The sequence below is a fragment of the Sebastes fasciatus genome, chromosome 20, assembly GCF_043250625.1.
Source record: "Sebastes fasciatus isolate fSebFas1 chromosome 20, fSebFas1.pri, whole genome shotgun sequence".
In the NCBI taxonomy this organism is placed as follows: domain Eukaryota; kingdom Metazoa; phylum Chordata; class Actinopteri; order Perciformes; family Sebastidae; genus Sebastes; species Sebastes fasciatus.
The window spans coordinates 25,725,508-25,746,294 of NC_133814.1; the positions used below are offsets into that span (position 1 = coordinate 25,725,508).

The 20,787-nt window shown below is 39.5% G+C and overlaps 2 protein-coding genes across 2 annotated transcripts in view; both read right to left on the bottom strand.

The window, feature by feature from the left end:
• The window catches only part of cep131 (centrosomal protein 131), a 213,740-nt gene that overhangs the window by 135,755 nt on the left and 57,198 nt on the right, over positions 1 to 20,787 (bottom strand). The window lies entirely within an intron of this gene.
• On the bottom strand, positions 1,117 to 19,160 carry st6galnac (ST6 (alpha-N-acetyl-neuraminyl-2,3-beta-galactosyl-1,3)-N-acetylgalactosaminide alpha-2,6-sialyltransferase). Its single transcript, XM_074619384.1, has 10 exons — positions 18,996 to 19,160; positions 16,976 to 17,332; positions 9,166 to 9,538; positions 6,766 to 6,931; positions 5,727 to 5,901; positions 5,295 to 5,433; positions 5,100 to 5,203; positions 2,997 to 3,080; positions 1,950 to 2,049; positions 1,117 to 1,588 (listed from the first exon to the last, which is right to left on the bottom strand). Exons 2-10 carry the CDS (start codon positions 17,122 to 17,124, stop codon positions 1,418 to 1,420), a joined length of 1,461 nt encoding a protein of 486 aa, XP_074475485.1. The 5' UTR covers positions 17,125 to 17,332; positions 18,996 to 19,160; the 3' UTR covers positions 1,117 to 1,417.

The window sequence follows — 20,787 nt, forward strand, 5'->3', positions numbered from 1 at the left end:
ACATAGTTTTTGGGGATTTGCTAAATAATATGGGTGACTTTTCTTTCAACATTTCAAACTCTATTTAAGTTCGTAGCAGCTTGTGTCGACATTTTTAAATGTTTTCTGTAACCTAGCAGCTCTGTGAGGATTAAAGGTTTAACGTTTGTTTTTGACTCTCGGGAAGTCCTAAAACTTTATCAGAGGTGATAAAAATCAGTTTCCTCATTGCTTAGACATTATCCGATCAAATAAAAACGATAAAGCAATACACAGGTGACAGGTGATCTACCTTACTGACGATGACACTTCTAACTTCAGAGAGCACTTCAGTTGACCCATTTCCCAATCCCTTCTTCTTTGCATCTCTTAAAGGACCAGTGTGCAACAATTAGGGTGATCTTAGCAGAAATAAAATATAATATTAATAAGTATGTTTTCTTTAGTGTTAAAATCAGCTGATAAGAATCATTGTGTTTCCGTTAGCTTAGAATGAGGCGTTTATATCTACATAGGGAGCGGGTCCTCTCCACAGAGCCGGCGGGCGTGTTTCTATAGTAGCCCAGAACGGACAAACCAAACACTAACTCTAGATACAGACATTCACGTGTTCCCGTCGGCCATCGTAGTTCTCCTACACGATTCGTTATTGTTATCTCAACCTGTTTCTGGCGCTGTACAGCGTCTATAATCTCTACTGTTTCCACCCGGACGACAGTACAGCTACACCAAATGTAGTTTGTAATGTTATGCTCACAACAAAGCGCAGTTTAAGCTCATGTTTGAGCTGCTTCTCAGTCTCCAGTAAGTTCCGGAGACAGACAAACTACCTAACTAACTAACATGTTTAGAGAATTTTTCTGCTTCCTCTTAACGCCCTCAAAATACGTCATCATGTTTACTAACAGAAAAGAGAGCTATTGGAGAAATTAAAATGTTCACCTGATGATGGGGCTAGATAAAAATAAAAAATCTTAATATCACCAGAGTCATTAAGATTCATCCTCTGATGAATATTTGTACTAAATTGAACAGCGATGCATCAAATAGTTGTTGAATTATTTCCGTCTGAGTCAAAGTGGACGACCAACATTGACTAAAATGTTTTTAACCAAAGTTAATGTGGTTTTAACGCGGATGCTTTTGGACCTATTTTGACCCGCAAATCACCAAAAAATGCTTTCTGGGCGAACGAATGTAGATTTTTTAAAATTATAACAAATACTAAAACAAAAAATAAAACTAAATCTCCATGCTGAACCATCACAGAATCAGAATCCTTCATTAAAAGAAAACTTCTGCTACTTTTTTTTAGTTTTGCTCGGTTCAGAGTCACGACGACCAGCCAGGCGAGGAAGGTTGTCCATCTTTGGACTTCCTGTCACCATGCTGGCGACTCGTGTGCAGGATGACGACGTGATTTCTGGTCGACCTGAATTCAATCGCGCATGTAGAGTTGTACGAGGCCGGCCTGGTGCAGCTGCTGCCACAGCGTCATTTCCATACGCAGGTCGTGGTTGATGAAGAAGCCGACTGGGTGGTAGATGCTGTCGTAGTAGTGGTCGGAGTACTTCCTGTAGTCTGGGGTCATGAAGCCGTACGCACTCACCTTCATCAAAGAAAGAAACAGAGAAGCTACAGTCAGGATTAAAACACAGCATGTCATTTAAACTGTCATGTTTTGACTTGACTATCTCATTTCCATTCCCACCACACAAGTTTGAAAAACAGGTTTAGACAGTGGTGACATTGGATTCGAGGAAATCTGATGAGACACAGTTCAGGATAAATTCATGCTGTGCACAGAGCTGCATAATCAAGGCTACATCAGAGGTAGCCGACATGTGTTTACAAGGCCAACTGCTACGAGTCAAAACATTCTCATGCTATCAGACAAGTACAGCCTTGTACCGCAGTAAACTAACAGCTCAATGACAGTTATACTGCAAAACAGAAATGATGAATCCCACCTGGTCGCAGGTGTGCAGCGCAGCCAGCAGCATCACAGCACCTGTTGACGGACGGTAAATGTCCTTGTATTTGGTTTTCAGAGCATTAGAACGAAGGAATCTGAAACAAAAAAAGAAGAAAGTCAGACAACACAACATAAATAGGTTAAACATCTTTAAGTCCCAGCAATGAAATATTGTTTTTTTTGTTCAAATTTGCAGTGCATTGCTTGATAAAAAATATATATACCCAGTGTTATTACCCATCTTGAAATAACAAAATAATTACTAAATAATGTGATTTTAAAGGTCCCATCTTGTAAAAAGTGACATTTTCATGGCTTTTACATTATAAAGCAGGTTTAAGTTTTATATTAATACTGTGAAAGTATCAAAACGCTTAATCCACAGAGAAACACACACAGACCGTATTCAGAAACTGAGCTTTTGAAACAAGCCGTCAGGATTTCTGTCCATTTGTGATGTCACAAATATACAATATTTAGACCATTTTAAAGTTTTAAACGTAAACATTCTAAATGGGTCCCAGTTTATTTCCTGTTGCAGTGTATGTGAATGACATCAGCTGACAGGAAGTAAACATGGTCCCAAACTGTTGCCAGGCAACACAATTCCGTTGCAATTCCATTGAAATGCACTAAAACGGAGCGTTTCAGACAGAGGGTGAATACAGGTATATTCAAGCAGATAGTATGAGGAAAATAAAGTTTTTTTTTAACATTACAGCATGTAAACATGTTCTATTAGAAACACAAAATACAAGTATGAACCTGAAAATGAGCATGATATGGGACCTTTAATACTCTGATGCTTAAAATTAAGATTCATAGAGAATGATTTTTCTTTATTTGGGAGAATCAACAGTGAGCGTAGTTACAGGAACACCCTGATACGCTCCTCTTTTCCTCCTCTGTCACTGTGTGGGAATTTCCCACAGCAGCTCACTCCGGTTTCAGCCTCCGCTTCTCTTTTAATCTCATTTCCAACTATTTGAAATGTGATCTCTGCTCTCAGTCTGTTCGCTGCTCTGTGGAGAATTCAACTCACCTGTTTCTGAGGTAACGGATGAAATCCGGGTGGTACATCTTCAGCTTTTCTACTGACACGTCCTCTCCAAAGTACTTGGATGGACTGTGGGATAAAAATATAACATTACTACAAAATAAAGTCTTTTGCATGCAGTACAAATGTGTTATTTACGCCTATTGTAAAATGGTGTATGCAAATGAGCCCAACTGTATTCATGTGTGATGATGTTAGTCCCCGTAGGAGACATTTCATTGTAGTGAGACCATTTTTGGAAACTTGATGTCACTGTATAAAATGACCTGTGGTGACCTCTAGGATAATCACAGCCTCATGAAACTTTACAGCCACAAACTAGAGACCTAGAGCATTCAGAGGATGGATGGATCAAACTAGAGACCTAGAGCATTCAGAGGATGGATGGATCAAACTAGAGACCTAGAGCATTCAGAGGATGGATGGATCAAACTAGAGACCTAGAGCATTCAGAGGATGGATGGATCAAACTAGAAACCTAGAGCATTCAGAGGATGGATGGATCAAACTAGAGACCTAGAGCATTCAGAGGATGGATGGATCAGACTAGAGACCTAGAGCATTCAGAGGATGGATGGATCAAACTAGAGACCTAGAGCATTCAGAGGATGGATGGATCAAACTAGAGACCTAGAGCATTCAGAGGATGGATGGATCAAACTAGAAACCTAGAGCATTCAGAGGATGGATGGATCAAACTAGAGACCTAGAGCATTCAGAGGATGGATGGATCAGACTAGAGACCTAGAGCATTCAGAGGATGGATGGATCAAACTAGAGACCTAGAGCATTCAGAGGATGGATGGCTTTCCTAGCTAGATTGACAATAAGGGGGTTTCTGAGCAGTTTACACAACAGAAGTGCTCGCCATCCTATCGCCCGAAAAATGCCAATTCTTGCAGAAATCTCTAAAATGTTAAAAGTTTTTGATCCCAAATCACAGCATGGCTTTTTCTATGGTGTTCGTCAAGGTCTTGGTGTCTTAATGTGGGATTTTGGAGGGATTATTGATCATTTTTTATCAATTCTTGTTTGGTAAAAAAAAAATTAAATTTAGCACCAAATCTCTAATGAATGTTATCAACACAAAGTTTCTGCAACAACTTATAATTCATGTTTATTTCTCCTTTATGACTAGAACAACTTGACACACAGTTCTGCATCTCAAATTAATCTTCAGGTTCCCAGCTTTCAGATGATATACATCACTTCTATGTGACGTCTACTGTTGACCTGCTATCTCCCCCTAAAGACCCCCTGGACCCCCCTAAAAGAGACAGAAACAGGTCTATTGTGGATCTCAGAGGGTTAAAAAGAGGATAAGAAACTTTGCCATGTGACAAACAACTGAACACTGTGCAGTGACAAATTCAATCTGAATGTAAATGTTTACTGTACATGCTATGGTTAGCATGGGGGCTGCTTTCTCTAGAAAGCCACAAGGGTTGCGACCCTTGATGGGGTGTGAATATGGAAGTGATAGAGATAAGACAGCGTGCCACAGTGAGTTTTGAACTGTTCTGTGTGTGAAGCAACAGCACTAACCACTAACCTGCTGTCTCACACAGCACAGCTGCTCTGTATCTGTACCAATCCAGGGGAACATGAATGAACCTCATTTCATGTCAACGCATCCAATGGTTGTTGAGACTTTTCACATCGTTAATTAATCATTTAAAAAAATGTTGGCGGGTCCAAAATGAATGTTTTGTTTATCTCTGTGGAAGATATCAGACGCTTGGTTCCCACTTCTAACAAGGCTCGTGAGCCAATACTATGACGATGTTGGTATCTGTGTGTCATCAGCGATCGAGCTGCCAGTTAGTGTGGAGAAAAACTGGCTGAGGTTTGACGGTAAGTCACAGCTAACGTTGACTCAGATAGTGCCAGCGTTCATTATTCATAACCTCATTCATTAGCTTACTTTGGTAACCGACGTCAGACAGACTGCAGATGGACCTGGCCTTTATTTACAAAGGACTGTGGAGTGTTTAAAGTTTGTATGGATTTTCTAGTTGAACAAATAAAGAGCAACAGACCATGACATGATGTTTATCATGGTTATGACAGTCTGTATGCGTTGCTTACTCTTTGGCCTGCTCACGTCCTCTCTCCACCCGAGTGTGTGTCGCTGCAGCCTTCATCAGCAGGTAATCACGGTCGTGATCCGGCAGAAAAACGTATCGCGTTTCCTGTTGGAGAGCAGCAGAGTGTGAGGTGGTGACTCAAACCCGGTTCTGTTACAAGTTTAGTATCTTATGGAGGAAAGACTTTGGTCCTCACTTTAGACTGAGGGGGTCCTGTGTACCCGAGGCCCGCGTAGCTCCTCATGGAGTTCATCAGTGTGTTGGTGGAGAAGGTGTAGTGGGTGGTCCGAGACCCCACGTCCTGCTCAAAGCCCCTAATGATCGCCCCGTTGGTCCTGAAGATCACAGATGAAAACACACAAACATAATGAGAGAACAACATTAACATCCTGCACATAATCTGTCCTGTTTATTATCCTTTAATCCGTCATATTTTCGTCAGAATTTAACCATTTAAAGACACACCAACTGGTTTTGGTAATGTGCCAGTATGAGTGCCCCAAATAATGAGTTCAAAGCCCATTCAGGCAAAAATTTTGATTTGTGTTATTGGGCCACATAAATGAAATTGACTGGACTTGAAGCTCTTTACGTAGGATGACTTGACGAGGCCAGAGTCAGTGAGTACCTGAAGACGTAGTGATGACCGTCGATCTCCTTCCCTTTCTTTGAATCTTTCAGTATCCCACCGTTCCCGATCACAGCACAGCGGATACACTTGGATCCATTGCTGCGATCCTTCCAGTCGTCCAACAGCCGCCAGTTAGCGGAAGAGTTGAGGACGGACAGAGTTTCCACCAACGCTGTTGACACAGAAAAACAGAAATCCTTAAATCATGAGGAAAATCATTTAGTTGCTGAACCACTGTTTTTTTTTCTTCTGTGTGTGACTATGTAATAGCATCCGCCCACAGATTCAGTAATTTGTGATTAGTCTGAAAGACAGAAAACCCCCCGAGGCTTCCTGTGTGGGCACACAGACAGGAAGCTGCAATTATCTCTGCACGATCAGCAACCGTGATGAGGCCCACATGACCTCAATCAGATCATCCTAAATACTTTCTGTCGGGATGTATTTGGAATGCAAACAGAGAGTACAGTATCAACTTCAGACGACCTTTGGTGACTATTATGAATTCATTTTGAGTTATACTGGCAGTACAAAAACACATGAAGGCCCGACCTAAAAGAAGGTCATGTGTTCTGCACTTAATGTTAAATGAAAAACTCTTTTGATGCACATCCAGACACAAGAATGTTCTAATCAATAACCAATTTAGAGCATTACAAAGTGAGTAACCATCGGACTCTAACGGTACGTGTCCACAGGCTGCGTCCAGCCGGGCAATGCATTCTGGTAGCGTGGCAAATGCCACGCTACCAGAATGCATTGCACGGCTGCTTACATAGACAGTGAATGGGAAGCGTGGAAAGTACGGAGGCTGTGGACATGTACCATAAGTGGTCCAGGTCCCAATTTCACTGTGTGGGTTTTGGAATTTTGATAAACTGCTAATAAAAAATAAATAAATAAAACAATGAAAATGAAAAAATTTACAAAAAACAAATAAAATAAAATAATTTAAAAAAATGTAAAAACAAAAAAGGAAAATAAATAAATAAATAAATAAATATAAATATGAGGAAAAAATAGAACAAAAACTCACTCTTGTAATCGATCCCTCCCCAGCCGTGTGCTCCTGGGTACCGGCTCAGGCGCTGGTGCTGTTCACGAGTGACGTCTTCGGCCCACTGCAGGACTGGAATGTGCTTCAGAAATCCGTCGACAAATCCTGTTTTTGTGACCCGACTTCGGATATTGTCTGGGCAGTCCTGAGGGAGGCAGGTAACACAGTTATCGTTGTAATCAAACCACATTAAGGAAGTATTAAAGGGAACTTATCATGCTTTTGTGCTTTTCTCGGACAGAGGGTGAAAAGAGGTGTTGCAGCACATCCACTGTGAACAATAAAGCATGAAAACGTGTTCTAGTAGAAACCCAAAATACAAGTATGCACCTGAATATGAGCATACTAGGTCCTCTGTATATTTATGTCCCATGTGATCATCACAAAGCCATCAGCTTGAGCTCCACTTGGCAGGTTGCATAACCTGGAGATTAACCTCCAGACTCTCACTGGAGGCAATTATCGAGGAATTACAGGTCTGCTAAAGAACTACGCTTACAACGAGAGCTTTCATCCACTGACAGACGTATTCATTATGACATTTACATTCAATATAAAACCACATTCAAGCAGACAAGGAAGCATACACTCACATGCAAACGCATCAACGGCACTACTTTATCTGGTTAACGGAGTTATCTGCCCCTGGTTGTCTGATCATCGGTTCAACCTGGGTTCACTCTCCTCTTATGTAACAGCTCAAAGCCTAAACTGCAGCTTAACGGAGTTGATAGTTTTTACCAAGCCTAACATAGTTATGAATATTATATTATTATAAATGTTACACATTGTTCCTTTAACAGCTGTATTGTACAAAAGCACAGTGTGTGCATGGCAGGAAACTCACATCATGTTGATGCATTATTGTGCTAAACTCTTACAGAACTCTCTCGCTCCCAATACTTTTTCATTTTATCCTGTGTGTGTTTTCTCGTCCTTCAGTGGACCAACTGACAGCTCAACAAAAGAGATTCGGCGCTGATGATGACACATTCAGGGTGGGAGATGGAGAAAACGGAGCCGTGGCTTTATTTTCTATGAAGCGTTTACTGGAAACACAGACCCACCCAGTGCAGCTGTGGCAGCCGCCCTATGACAGCATCTGATGGAAACCAGAAGAATCTGAAGTTGTGATGCAACACAGATGATCATGTGGCACCTCCATTGTTGTCCAAAAACTATTAACTATTGTCTTTCAGAGGCTGTAACAGGTTGATGTACAGTGAAGATACTGGTATCATATAAAACTATAAAACCTAATGAATCCATCGGTACCAAGCATGTCATGCTGGCTTGTTGGGAGAGACTAAACGCTCCAAAGTTGCACTAAATTTTGGCGAGGAAAAACTGTTATGGCCCTTTTGAAAGGGGTCCCTTGACCTCTGACCTCCAGATATGTGAATGAAAATGGGTTATTTAGCCTCCTTCCCAACAAGCTAGTATGACATGGTTGGAACCGATGGATTCATTAAGTTTAGATGAGGTTCGTAGGTTTTTACACAATACCTTTTAGTAGGTTAAATGTTTGGGTTTTTAGTCGTTTTATGGGATTTCTTGACAAAAAGAAAAATATGACATATCGGCAGGTTTCACAGTTGTGCGTTAGTAATGTTTTTTCATGCACAGGCTTAGTAATTAAATGTTTAACCTGTGTGCTATGCAAGGCTTAGCCTGTCACTGTTTGTTATTGTTTTTACCAGGTCAAAACATGAGTCTAAAGTTCCAATTTTAGTGACGTAAATCTGACTCAAATCCAAGTCTCAAGTCTGCAGCTCTGATCTGTGCAGGTTTAGTTCACTGGAAGCGCTCCGGTATTAACCGGCAGTTTCCCAATCTCGCCTACTTCAGCTTCAAATATGGCCGGTTTGTATCTGACAGAGCTAAAGGGGGAGACTTGTGCGTCGGTATCAGACACCATCTAGTTTCATATGATGCCAGTAGCTTCACTCTAGCTTTAAAACTGAGCCGCTACAACCTAAGGCGTGGTCGTCCTTTAACCAGAAGGTCAGCGGTTGGATCCCCGGTTCCTACTGTCTACATGTCGTAGCGTCCTTGAGAGAGACACTGAACCTAAAGTAGTTCCCCCGGGCGCTTTACAGCCGCTAAAATGCTCAGGATGGGTTAAACGCAGAGGTCATTTACCTGTATGTATATGAGGAACGTAATAAAGTTTTTTTAAGTTGAACCTTGAGAGCCCTATCAGAAACACATTGCTGGTACTGTAGTATCCAAAACAACAGCAATTTGACGCAGGAACAGGAGAGAAATCAACAAATCTAATTAAACTAAATAAAAACTATGAATTCAGAATGAAAGCTGCTATAATCATATAAACAGTGGACACATACTGTAGGGGCTTGACTATACAAGCAAACTCACTGTTTGTGGTGGGATGTCTTCGCTCATGTAAGTGTCTCCGATGAAGGGAGGCTCTGTTGGTCCGGCTGCCTGCGTGGGCTGCTGGCGGTTCAGCTTGGGGCCTTTGGTACTGGTCCTGGTCCTGGTTTTATCCACGCCATCAGACCTAGAACTGGACTTTGAGACATCCGGGGCCTTGTTCTCGGCTGCTGCTGCTGGTTTGTGTTTAGCGGCTGTGGGTGTTTGAGTCTTTAAAGTGGGAGCCTGTGTGGTGTGTTGATGCAGAGCTGCTCCAGAGGAAGGCTCTGGGTGAAAGGTGGACTCAGGGGCCGGACGGGTCCACCGGTCCCCGTCGCTCTGTCGGTCAAGAGGCTCCTCGGAGTCTCGTGAGCCGCTGTGGAGGACAGAAACAAGATTTGGCGGTGAGCCCGGCAGGTCGCTGCTGGAAATAAATCATCTGAACAACATCCTCTCCTCCTCTGTCTCTCTCCCCTTACTAACAAGAAGTTTATTCAAGTGTGCTGTTAGTACAGTATACTTCTTTTAAACTTAAAATAAGAGAGTATACTTTCAGATTACTTTTTATGTACTTATCAGAGACAAACAGTGACAAACAGTGTCAGTGTCCTTGGCTTATACCAACAAGTATACAGAAAAGTATAAGAGTACTTGGCTTATACTGAAAAGTATACAGAAAAGTATTAGCATATTTGGTACTATAAGTTCACTTAACAAAACTTACAGGTACACTTGCAGTAAAAACTATTAAATAAACTAGTAGTTTACTGAGAGTATACTTTAAAGTGTACTTTCATAAACTAAAAAAATGGGCTACAAAATATATAAACTAACTGTATACCTACAAGTTCACTTGTAGTATAGTTCATATTATAGTTGCAGTACAAAATACAACTTGGATATAAACTAGTTGTGTACTCAAAGTTTAGTATACTTAAAAGTATGCTCGTATAAACTAAAAGGTTTGGCCAATTTAGTCCCAAGAAGTATTTAAGTAGCACACTTACAAGTATACTACTAGTACACTGATATTAGTATACTTATTACATAAAGTATACTTGGGAATATACTTAAAGTATACTTAAGTTTACTTAATAAAATAAAGTTGAAGTATAGTATAGTTTATTTGTGTTGATGAGAGTACGATGAGAAGATCGACACCACTGAGGGTGTTATCCGGGGAAACTTTGGGTTGTTGGCCGACACAGATAAGACCAACAGTGAGGTTACACCCTTAAGAAGACTAGAGTGACCTACAAGTAGAGTTCACTCGAGGTGAAATACTTTGAGTTTTGGTGTTAAGAAATTCTAATCTCCACCACTGAAAAGAAAAAGAAAAGAACAGATGATTAACTGATTAATAATATTATTATTATTATTATTATTATTATTAATACTATTATTATATTATTGCTATTTTTATTATTATTATTATTATTATATTGCTATTATTATGTTATTGCTATTATTATTATTATTATTATTATTATTATATTATTGCTATTATTATTATTATTATTATTATTATTAATCATTGGGTTTTAATTTCCATCTTATGCTATGTATTCTATGTCATCTTATTTTTATTATATTGTTATCTTATTTTATAATTTATAATGTGTTTTTCGGTTTATTTTATTATGACAGGCAGAGAGACACACAGTAGATAAAAATAACCAAAGTAAGATTTATTTAACTGTTGACAGAGCGTGTCTGTGGCTAAGAACTGCTAGGGGTAAATGGGTTTTATTGTGTAATTATGGTGAACCAACCCTTTAATTAATTTAATAACGTTCCACACAATAACACATTATGAGAAAATGGGAGGATCTGAAGTTTATTTTGCAGAATAAGTTGATTTATGACTCACACTGCATAACTGGGTATTGCAGTCATGAAGACGAGGGCGGAGGCTGAATTATATCTGAGACATTAAATGTTTTCTCTACTAACTCCAAGGTCACTTACTAGGGTTTGTTTTTTCCAGAGCTTTCAAACTTCTTCTCTCCAGCAGATGGAGAGTGTTAGTTGCCATGGAGATAGCTTATCACATGACCTGAGTAAGTACGGGACTTATACTGTATATGGTCAAAGAGTAAAGAAGCAAAGAGACGAAACTCAGCAGCTGTCGCCATTTTGGACTGAAAAATGCTAATTATATTTATAATTTTGTATTGTTCAACTCAGGTCAGCTCAGGTTTCAGTAGAATATAATATAGTTTTACTTTTTATACAGCACTTTGTAGACGTTTTACTGGCGTCCGGTAGTCGCCTATTTGGTTTATACCGACAAGTACATGTATACAGAAAAGTCTAAGTGTACTTGGCTTATACCGACAAGTATACAGAAAAGTCTAAGTGTACTTGGCTTATACCGCAAGTATACAGAAAAGTCTAAGTGTACTTGGCTTATACCGACAAGTATACAGAAAAGTCTAAGAGTACTTGGCTTATACCGACAAGTATACAGAAAAGTCTAAGAGTACTTGGCTTATACCGACAAGTATACAGAAAAGTCTAAGTGTACTTGGCTTATACCGCAAGTATACAGAAAAGTCTAAGTGTACTTGGCTTATACCGCAAGTATACAGAAAAATCTAAGTGTACTTGGCTTATACCGCAAGTATACAGAAAAGTCTAAGAGTACTTGGCTTATACCGACAAGTATACAGAAAAGTCTAAGAGTACTTGGCTTATACCGCAAGTATACAGAAAAGTCTAAGTGTACTTGGCTTATACCGCAAGTATACAGAAAAGTCTAAGTGTACTTGGCTTATACCGCAAGTATACAGAAAAGTCTAAGTGTACTTGGCTTATACCGACAAGTATACAGAAAAGTCTAAGTGTACTTGGCTTATACCGCAAGTATACAGAAAAGTCTAAGAGTACTTGGCTTATACCGACAAGTATACAGAAAAGTCTAAGTGTACTTGGCTTACACCGACAAGTATACAGAAAAGTCTAAGAGTACTTGGCTTACACCGACAAGTATACAGAAAAGTCTAAGTGTACTTGGTTTATACCAACAAGTATACAGAAAAGTCTATGTGTACTTGGCTTATCCGAAACAGTATACAGAAAAGTCTAAGTGTACTTGGCTTATACCAACAAGTATACAGAAAAGTTTAAGTGTACTTGGCAAGTATTCATTAATAATCTTTGCCCCTAGTGTCCTAGTGTCCTCGTGTCCCGCTGGATTTAGCATTACAGACATGACCTCTGACTATATGTGTAACAATTTAACCATAAATTCACAGATTGATCGTACGCGGTCCAGACATGTACTCTGTTTTGAGTCCAGAGCTCTCGAGGTCATCTTCTCTCCAGCAGATGGATTGTTAGTTGCCATGGAGATAGCTTATCACATGACCTTGGTTAGTATGGGACTTGTATATGGGGGGGAGGAAGTTAACGAAGAAGGAGAAGCAGCTGAAGGTTCCTCATAAAAGCTAGAAAGTGGACTTTGAGTTAAGATGTTGTTGTTGCTGGTTTGTTAAATATTTCAGAGAGATAAATCCTGAGACAGGACGGACGGCTGCAGCAGGTAACCACCACCACGGCGCTTATCTTCACCCTGACTGACTCTCTGTTATTGACCTGACACACCAGATGCTGCTGATGTCACTGGGCTCTAAGTAAACCTCATAAAGGCCCCGTTAGTTAACGAAACACAAATGCAATAAAAACCGCTGAATTAAAGAGTAACTGGGACTTGTTAATGTTGAACAAAGATCAAAGTTCAACTGCAGGAAAGTCGGTGAAACGCAGCCGGTTTGTGTTTCATAAAGTCACCTGGAACCAGTTTGTAGAGATGAAGAGAAGAAGATGAATTTAAAACATGTGTCCTAGTTTTTCATTTATTGAATAAAGCTTTATTTACTTCATGAATAAGGCATTAAACTGTATTATCATTGCATGTAGTACAAGTACAACAAAATGCAGTTTTGCATGTAACCAGACTAGTAAAGTGCTGATTAAGCCAATATGTACAAATGAGGATACATGTGCTGTATATAAATAGACATATATACAGATTGCAGTTAAGGTGCAAAGAATAGACATATGTTATATTCTTATGAATAAGAGAAATATTGTATAAAACATGTTGTATAAGAGTATTATAAAGAGGTGGAGTTATATTTATATCTATACACACAGAGGTCATATATATATATATATATATGAGCTATATGCATATGGGATTAAGTGAATATATATAAGATGAATATTAGAGAATAGGTTTTATATATACAGGTGAGGTTTGTACAGATTGTGTTATTCCATGTTTTAAGGGATAAAAGATAAAGATTTAAGGGTTTTATTTCATTCTTTTGGGGGGTAATTATTGTGATGAAAAAATACTAGCGATTAAACACTATTATTAAAAATAATAATTAAATTTCTTCTGTTTATTTCCGCCTATTGTTTCAATTTTTTATATTTTTTTCAACTAAAAAATACATATTAAAACTAGGTCTGTCAAAGTTAATGCCATCATAACTAATTTCTTAAACGCATTAACACAATTTTTTAGTCATTGTAGAGGACTCAGTTTTAAAGCTAGAGTGAAGATACTGGTATCATATGAAACTAGTAAACCTGATGAATCCATCGGTACCAACCATGTCATACTAGCTTGTCGTGAAGGAGGTTAAATAACGCTCCAAACTTACACTAAATTTTGGCGAGGAAAAACTGGCATGGCCATTTTTAAAGGCGTCCCTTGACCTTTAACCTCCAGATCAGTGAATGTAAATGGGTTCTATGGGTACCCACGAGTCTCCCCTTTACAGACATGCCCACTTTATGATAATCACATGCAGTTTTTGTGTTGTTAATTGATTTCCAATAATAAATATATCCATACATTTGTATAAAGCAGCATATTTGTCCACTCCCATGTTGAAAAGAGTATTAAATAGTTGACAAATCTCCCTTTAAGGTACATTTTGAACAAATAATATTATAATATATATATGAATATTGCATCTCTATCTTTATTTTCTAAATGCAACAGGCTTCACGGAGGTCTCCTACATGCAGACGGAGCTACAGCAGGAAGTGAAGAGGACACTCACAACCTCTTTTCAGGAGTTTAAATTAAAGAACAGCTCTTAAAATGAGAGACCGGCGAGCTCCACGCGCCCCAAACGTAGCATTTAGTGTCTGAAACAGACCTTTGAGAAACAGACATTTCTCTCTGGCATTTTATCTGGGTTCTGCTGGCTCTTAAAGCTGGAGCGCCGCCCGTTACAACGAGGCTTACATTTCACATACGCGTGTAAGAGACCACCTCCGAGTGAAACAGTAACTCTGGGGGCTTTTTTCATTAGTGCAGCCGGAGCGCTGTGTGGCTCCTTTGTTGAAACCACAATGACACAACTAGAGGGGGAATAAGTGCTGGTTACAAAAAAAAAAACGCATGGAACTTTTCATACCACTCATGATCTAAAAGTTTAACCCTTTAACTCCATTTTACTGCTGAATCTGACCTCAATACTAAACCGGCCTGATCTCCTCATCGGTCCATGATTGAGGTGATTTAAACAACATGAACACGATTCTATGACAGTGAAACATGTTGTGTTGTTGTGTTGGCTTTGATTTGATTTTAAATTAAACAATGACGACTTCTTACTACGAGTGTCGGAGTTCTACATGAACAGATAATTTTATGGTTATTTCCCATAAAACATGTTTTTGTGGGGTTTTTTCTGAGCTCTTCTCGCTGGTTTTAAGTGGCTCCGTTAGGAAAAGATGATATCACCTGCATCAATCAGGATTAAGCAAAAGCAAAGAACATATATTGATAAGAAGTAGGGCTGTCAATCGATTCAAATATTTAATCACGATTAAACGCATGATTGTCCATAGTTAATCGTGATTAATGGCACATTTTTTATCTGTTCTAAATGTCCCTTAAAAAGGAGATTTGTCAAGTATTTAATCCTCTTATCAACATGGGAGTGGACAAATATGCTGCTTTATGCAAATGTATGTATATATTTATTATTGTAAATCAATGAACAACACAAAACAATGACAGATATTGTCCAGAAACCCTCACAGGTACTGCATTTACCATAAAACAATGTGCTCAAATCATAACATGGCAAACTGCAGCCCAACAGGCAACAACAGCTGTCAGTGTGTCAGTGTGACAGTTGACTATGACTTGACCCAACCTGCATGTGATTATCATAAAGTGGGCATGTCACTTGTAGTTTCTGAAGTCTCAGCAGACGCTGCGTATCCTCTTTGCATTGCAGCCAGTTTCACTTCCTGCTTGTTTTGTGGTTATTATTTCCTTTAGCAGCTGAAACACACGACGTGTTGAACGTGGCCAGTAATGTGAAATAAGAAAGACTCCCTAATTACCTTCCTGATTCACTGTCATGTCATGCAGTTCACTGTCATGCAGTTTTTTCCTACAATTAAAGGAATATGTATAAAAATAATAAAAGTTTGACACAGTTCACTTAAAAATAAAACGTCCTCAAACTAGACCGACAGCCGACCGTCAGCTTGGTGTGTCAGGACCTTAACCCTTGTGTGGTGTTCGGGGTCTGTGGGACCCGTTTTCAATGTTTACTAAAAGAAAAATGATGTGATTCATTATTTTTTCAACCTCAGACTCATTGGCCTCGGCTCATTTTCTATGAAGAACATATAAAAGAACACATTTTTCAATGACTGCACCCTGTACACCCCCCTACACAATTATATTACATATGTGATGTCCGTGTCCTCTGGACTCCCGAGTGAGATAAATGTGTGGAAATTGTAGGTGCTGTTTACAGTACCTACACTCTGTCATCCTCTGACCTGGGCCTGCTGTAAGTGTGTGTGTGTGTGTGTGTGTGTGTGTGTGTGTGTTTGTGTGTGTGTGTGTGTGTGTGTGTGTGTGTGTGTGTGTGCGCGTGTGTGTTTGTGTGTTTGTTTCTACGTGTGTGAGTTTTGTTTTTCTGTTCCTGCTGTTCCCGCATGAGGTTGTTACATTTCAAGCACCGACACCTGTCTGCTCCCACATTCCCGCACATTTTACCCTCTGTCTTGCGGGAACTAGTCTATATTTTCTCGCACTATATCCCAGCTGCCATATGCTGTCTATATTGCTTGTAATTGGGATAAAGTAAACATCTGTTAAGTATTTTTACATAGATTGTTATGGCTGTATTGATTTAAAAACCCAATAATGGTGTGGGTCCAACAGACCGGCGGACATTGGCTGAGAAACAAAAACATGAACACCACACAAGGGTTAAGGTATAGGTCATATAGGCGGTCGCCTAGGGCGTCACCTTCTGGGGGGCGCTGGTCGCCCTCTAGAAAATAAATAAATAAATAAATAAATAAGTAAATAAGTAAATAAATAAGTAAATAGGTAAGTAAGTAAGTAAATAAATAAGTAAATAAATAAATAAATGCCTGTGGGCGCCCTTCCCCATTTTCTGCATTGAGGTAACAAATGAACAAATAAATAAATAAATAGAGAAAGAAATACACTTTTCAGCCCTGTAACTCTCTTTCTCACGTTCGTAAATTGTAGTGAAACTGAGGAAACACTTTTTTTGACATCAACATCAGGGAGCAATTGATTATTTATATTCTAATAAATAGAGTTATTAATGAAGATAAAATTCTATATTTGTGTCTTAAAACCATTGTGATGTCTGATTGTTGTGGTTTACGTGGCTGGAGTTAGGGTTTTGGGGGGTTGACCCCTGACCTTAGAGCGTCTAGAGCCGGCCCTGACCATCACCGACTGTCACCTCCACTAAATCAGTGCAGGTGTACTTCGTCCTTGACTCACCTGCTCGGTCCCTGCGTGAAGCCGTGGAAATGTCTCAGTGGCACCATGGGCCAGGACAGAGACCTCTCCAGGTTCAAACACAGGACGTAGACGCCCAGCAGCGAGAAGACGGTCACCGCGCCGAGCACCAGCCTCCTCTGGAACGCCATCCCCGTCAAGGAGCGTGTGGCGGCGGCCGGCGGGCTGTGCGTGCGTGCCCTGCCCTCCTCTCCGCCCGGAGGAACATGAGGAGGCGGAGGACGGAGGCTGAGGAGAGGATGCTGTCCGGGTCAGAGGTTTATTTGGTGACGGTGACGGCAGGGATTTAATTATCCCACAATAGGATCTGGGCTCCACTCTGGGCTTCTCTCAGCACAACTACAGAGGAGGGAGACACAAAGGGAGAGCTGGAACCACAGCAAAGACTTCATCTTTCAACAGGAATCATTAGGGATGCACTGATACCGATACCGGATCAGATATCGGGCCGATACTGACCTAAATAGCTGAATCAGGTATCAGTCACAATGGATCTAATCTATTCAATTCAATTCTATGTTTATATACTATTTACATTATATACTGGAATTGTAATTCCTTTTTAAATTTTGACCAGGTTTTTGCTGCATTAAAAAGGTTTGTAATTCCTGTTAATATTAAAGATTTTTTACTAAGTTGCTGGTGTACAATTTATTATTTTAATAATAAATAAAGATTCTATTAATTTTAAAGATTTTTTAACCAAGTTAGTGGTGTACCATTTATTATTATAACAATAATAATAAATACAAATTCTATTAAATTTAAAGATTTTTTTACCAAGTAGCTGGTGTGTGATTTATCATTTTAATAATAAATACAAATTTGATTAATTTTAAAAGATCTTTTTCCAAGTTGCTGGTGTACGATATATTATTTTAATAATAAATACAAAATTGTATTAATTTTAAAGATTTTTACCAAGTTGCTGGTGAAGAGTTATTATTTTCATAATAAATAGAAATTAAATTTGTATAAATTAAATACAAAAAAAATATTTATTTGTTACATTTTGTTTTCTAAAGTTAAGAAAACAATGTTAAAGTAAAGCCTGATGTTGCCTTACACATAAAAGAACAGTGACTTCCGCACAGTGAGGCTTACAGCTTATTAATTCAACACTGGTATCGTATTGATATCGGCCAAAGCCCAGGTATCTGAGCTGTATCAGGACTTTAAAAGTGAGATCGGTGCATCCCTAGAAATAATCCCTTTTTAATGAAACCTTTCCTCGTGCTCCCGGACACAAAGTGCACAATCTTCATCTCTATGTCCTCTCTGCTCTCACTGCTCTGTGACTGCACATAACAGTGAAGAGTCACACAGACTGAGAGGAGCTGAAGAGGAAACATTTCTTACCCAAAGCTAACTGAAGTGACAAAAAACAGAAAGTCATTTGCAGTTGATGTGTGACAACAATTGCTGGAAGCAGCAGCCTTTATCTCACCGGAAACGTGTGGCCTTTTGTGGTCAACTGAATGCAGCAAAGTTGTGTTGTGTGGGCAGAAGTTGTAGACATTAACATGGACTCTGAGCACCCCCTCCTCTTCACTTCTCACCTCTTTGTATGAGTAATAAACACAGCCAGAGGCCGGGCTCACACATCTGCTCTCTAAACTTCCCTCCAGTCCTGAGCTGCTTTCTTAAATCCACAAATAATAAGAGCAACTGATGACAATGTGAGAGACCCAGAGTCCCAGACTGGCACTCCTGGCTCAGCCTATAAATGGGGGAATGGAAAGAATGTGTTGCAGTGATCCAGTGATAAACTCTGCTCTCTGATAACACACATAACAGGACACATCAGGAGGGGACATATGAGAGATTTCTACTTTAAATAGATGTCCTGTCTGAGAAAGAGAGTCAGAGCAGACTGGAAGAAGAGAAACACTGTGACAAACCATGACTCAATGTCTCTTCCTTCTACTCAGAGACGACTAGTCACAGTGAAGTGAAACAAAAGCTCCTCAGATAGAAGAGAGAGAATAAAAAGTGCTCTCACCGGTAGCAGATCTTCTGTGCTGTGTGGATCAGATGGTCATAATGGAGACATATTCCTGTGAGTGAGCTGGGAGCTCTGCTGCTCATCTAGTGTGGAGCTGCTGCACTGCCAGCCTCGGCTCTGGATGGGCGGGACCATTGTGAAATGAGCAACAGCTGCTGGCAAATGGTCAACCCCCTCAACTCCACTCTGCTGCACTGCAAGAGAGGAAGAGAGAGAGAAAGAGAGAAGGAAGAAGAAGAAGAAGCCCACTGACGCCTGCAGCTCAACTTTAAGTTTAGGACAAGAAAAATGCAAAGTTACAAGATAAAAATGGATGCAAAAAGGACATGAAACATTCAATTTGCAGCTTGTAACTTTACATCTTTCTTGTTATAGACTTAAAGTTGAAGGTTTCATGTCCTCTTTGCATCCATTTTTAGCTTGTACCTTTACATTTTTCTCGTTATGAGCTTGAAATTGAATGTTTCATGTCCTTTTTGCATCCATTTTTAGCTTGTAACTACATTTTTCTCGTTATAACCTTAAAGTTGAAACTTTTATGTCCTTTTTGCATACATTTTTGGCTTGTAACTTTATATTTTTCTTGTTATAAACTTGAAATTGAACGTTTCGTGTCCTTTTTGCATCCATTTCTAGCTTGTAATTTTATATTTTTCTCTTCATAAACTTAAAGTTGAATGTTTTGTGTCCTTTTTTAATCCATTTTTAGCTTGTAACTCTACATTTTTCTCGTTATAACCTTAAAGTTGAATGTTTTGTGTCCTTTTTGTATCAATTTTTGGCTTGTAACTTTACATTTTTCCTGTTACAAGCTTGAAATTAAACGTTTCATGTCATTTTTACATCCATTTTTGCATAGCTTGTAACTCTACATTTTCTCGTTATAACCTTAAAATTGAAAGTTTTTTGTCCTCTTTGCATCCATTTTTAGCTTTTACCTTTACACTTTTCTCGTTATGAGCTTGAAATTGAATGTTTCATGTCCTTTCTGCATCCATTATTAGTTTGTAACCTTACATTTTTCTCGTTATAACCTTAAAGTTGAACATTTCACGTCCTTTTTGCATCCACTTTTAGCTTGTAATTTTTATTGTTTATAATTAATGCAATCTAATGCATGCAATCCAAAATGAATTCATACATATATATGAAGTGATCTCTCTCTCATGTTGTGGTGGGTCAGTAGGTGAGGTCGCTTGTTTTTGGGAGGAGAGTTGTTTCTTTTGTGTTTGTTTCTGTCGACCTGGTTGCTTGTTTCTCTCAACAACACTGACTTCAGGCTGTAATGAAGTTAGACATGAGCAGGCAGCTCTGAGGAGCTCTGCTATGCTCACAATGTGTGCAGACCCTGACACACACACACACACACACACATGTATGCATGTAAATACACACAGAAACTGTCCGATGACAAGCAGCAACATGCAGCCTGAACTTCCTCCACACAGCTGACAGCTTTTTCTTAAAGAATCACGACACTTCAGCCACTCACAAGAAGCCATTCAGCCTCTCCATCCAGCCAGCAGTCAGTCAGCTGGGCCCTCCAAGCCAAGTGAGAGTCAATGGTCGCTGTGCCTCTCCGGGTTCGGTTTCCTCTGTGAAAAGAAAGGAAATACGCTGAAAGGAGAGACACGTTTCAGTACGCACCACCGGTTGCTTTGGCAGTCTGGAGGAAGTGAGCAAGCTGGAGGGCGAAGGAGGAAAAGAGGAGGAGAAGAAGAAGAAGTGGGTCAGCTCTGGACATTATTCCAGATGTTAGGGCTGCATATTGGTAAAAATCTGGCAATAC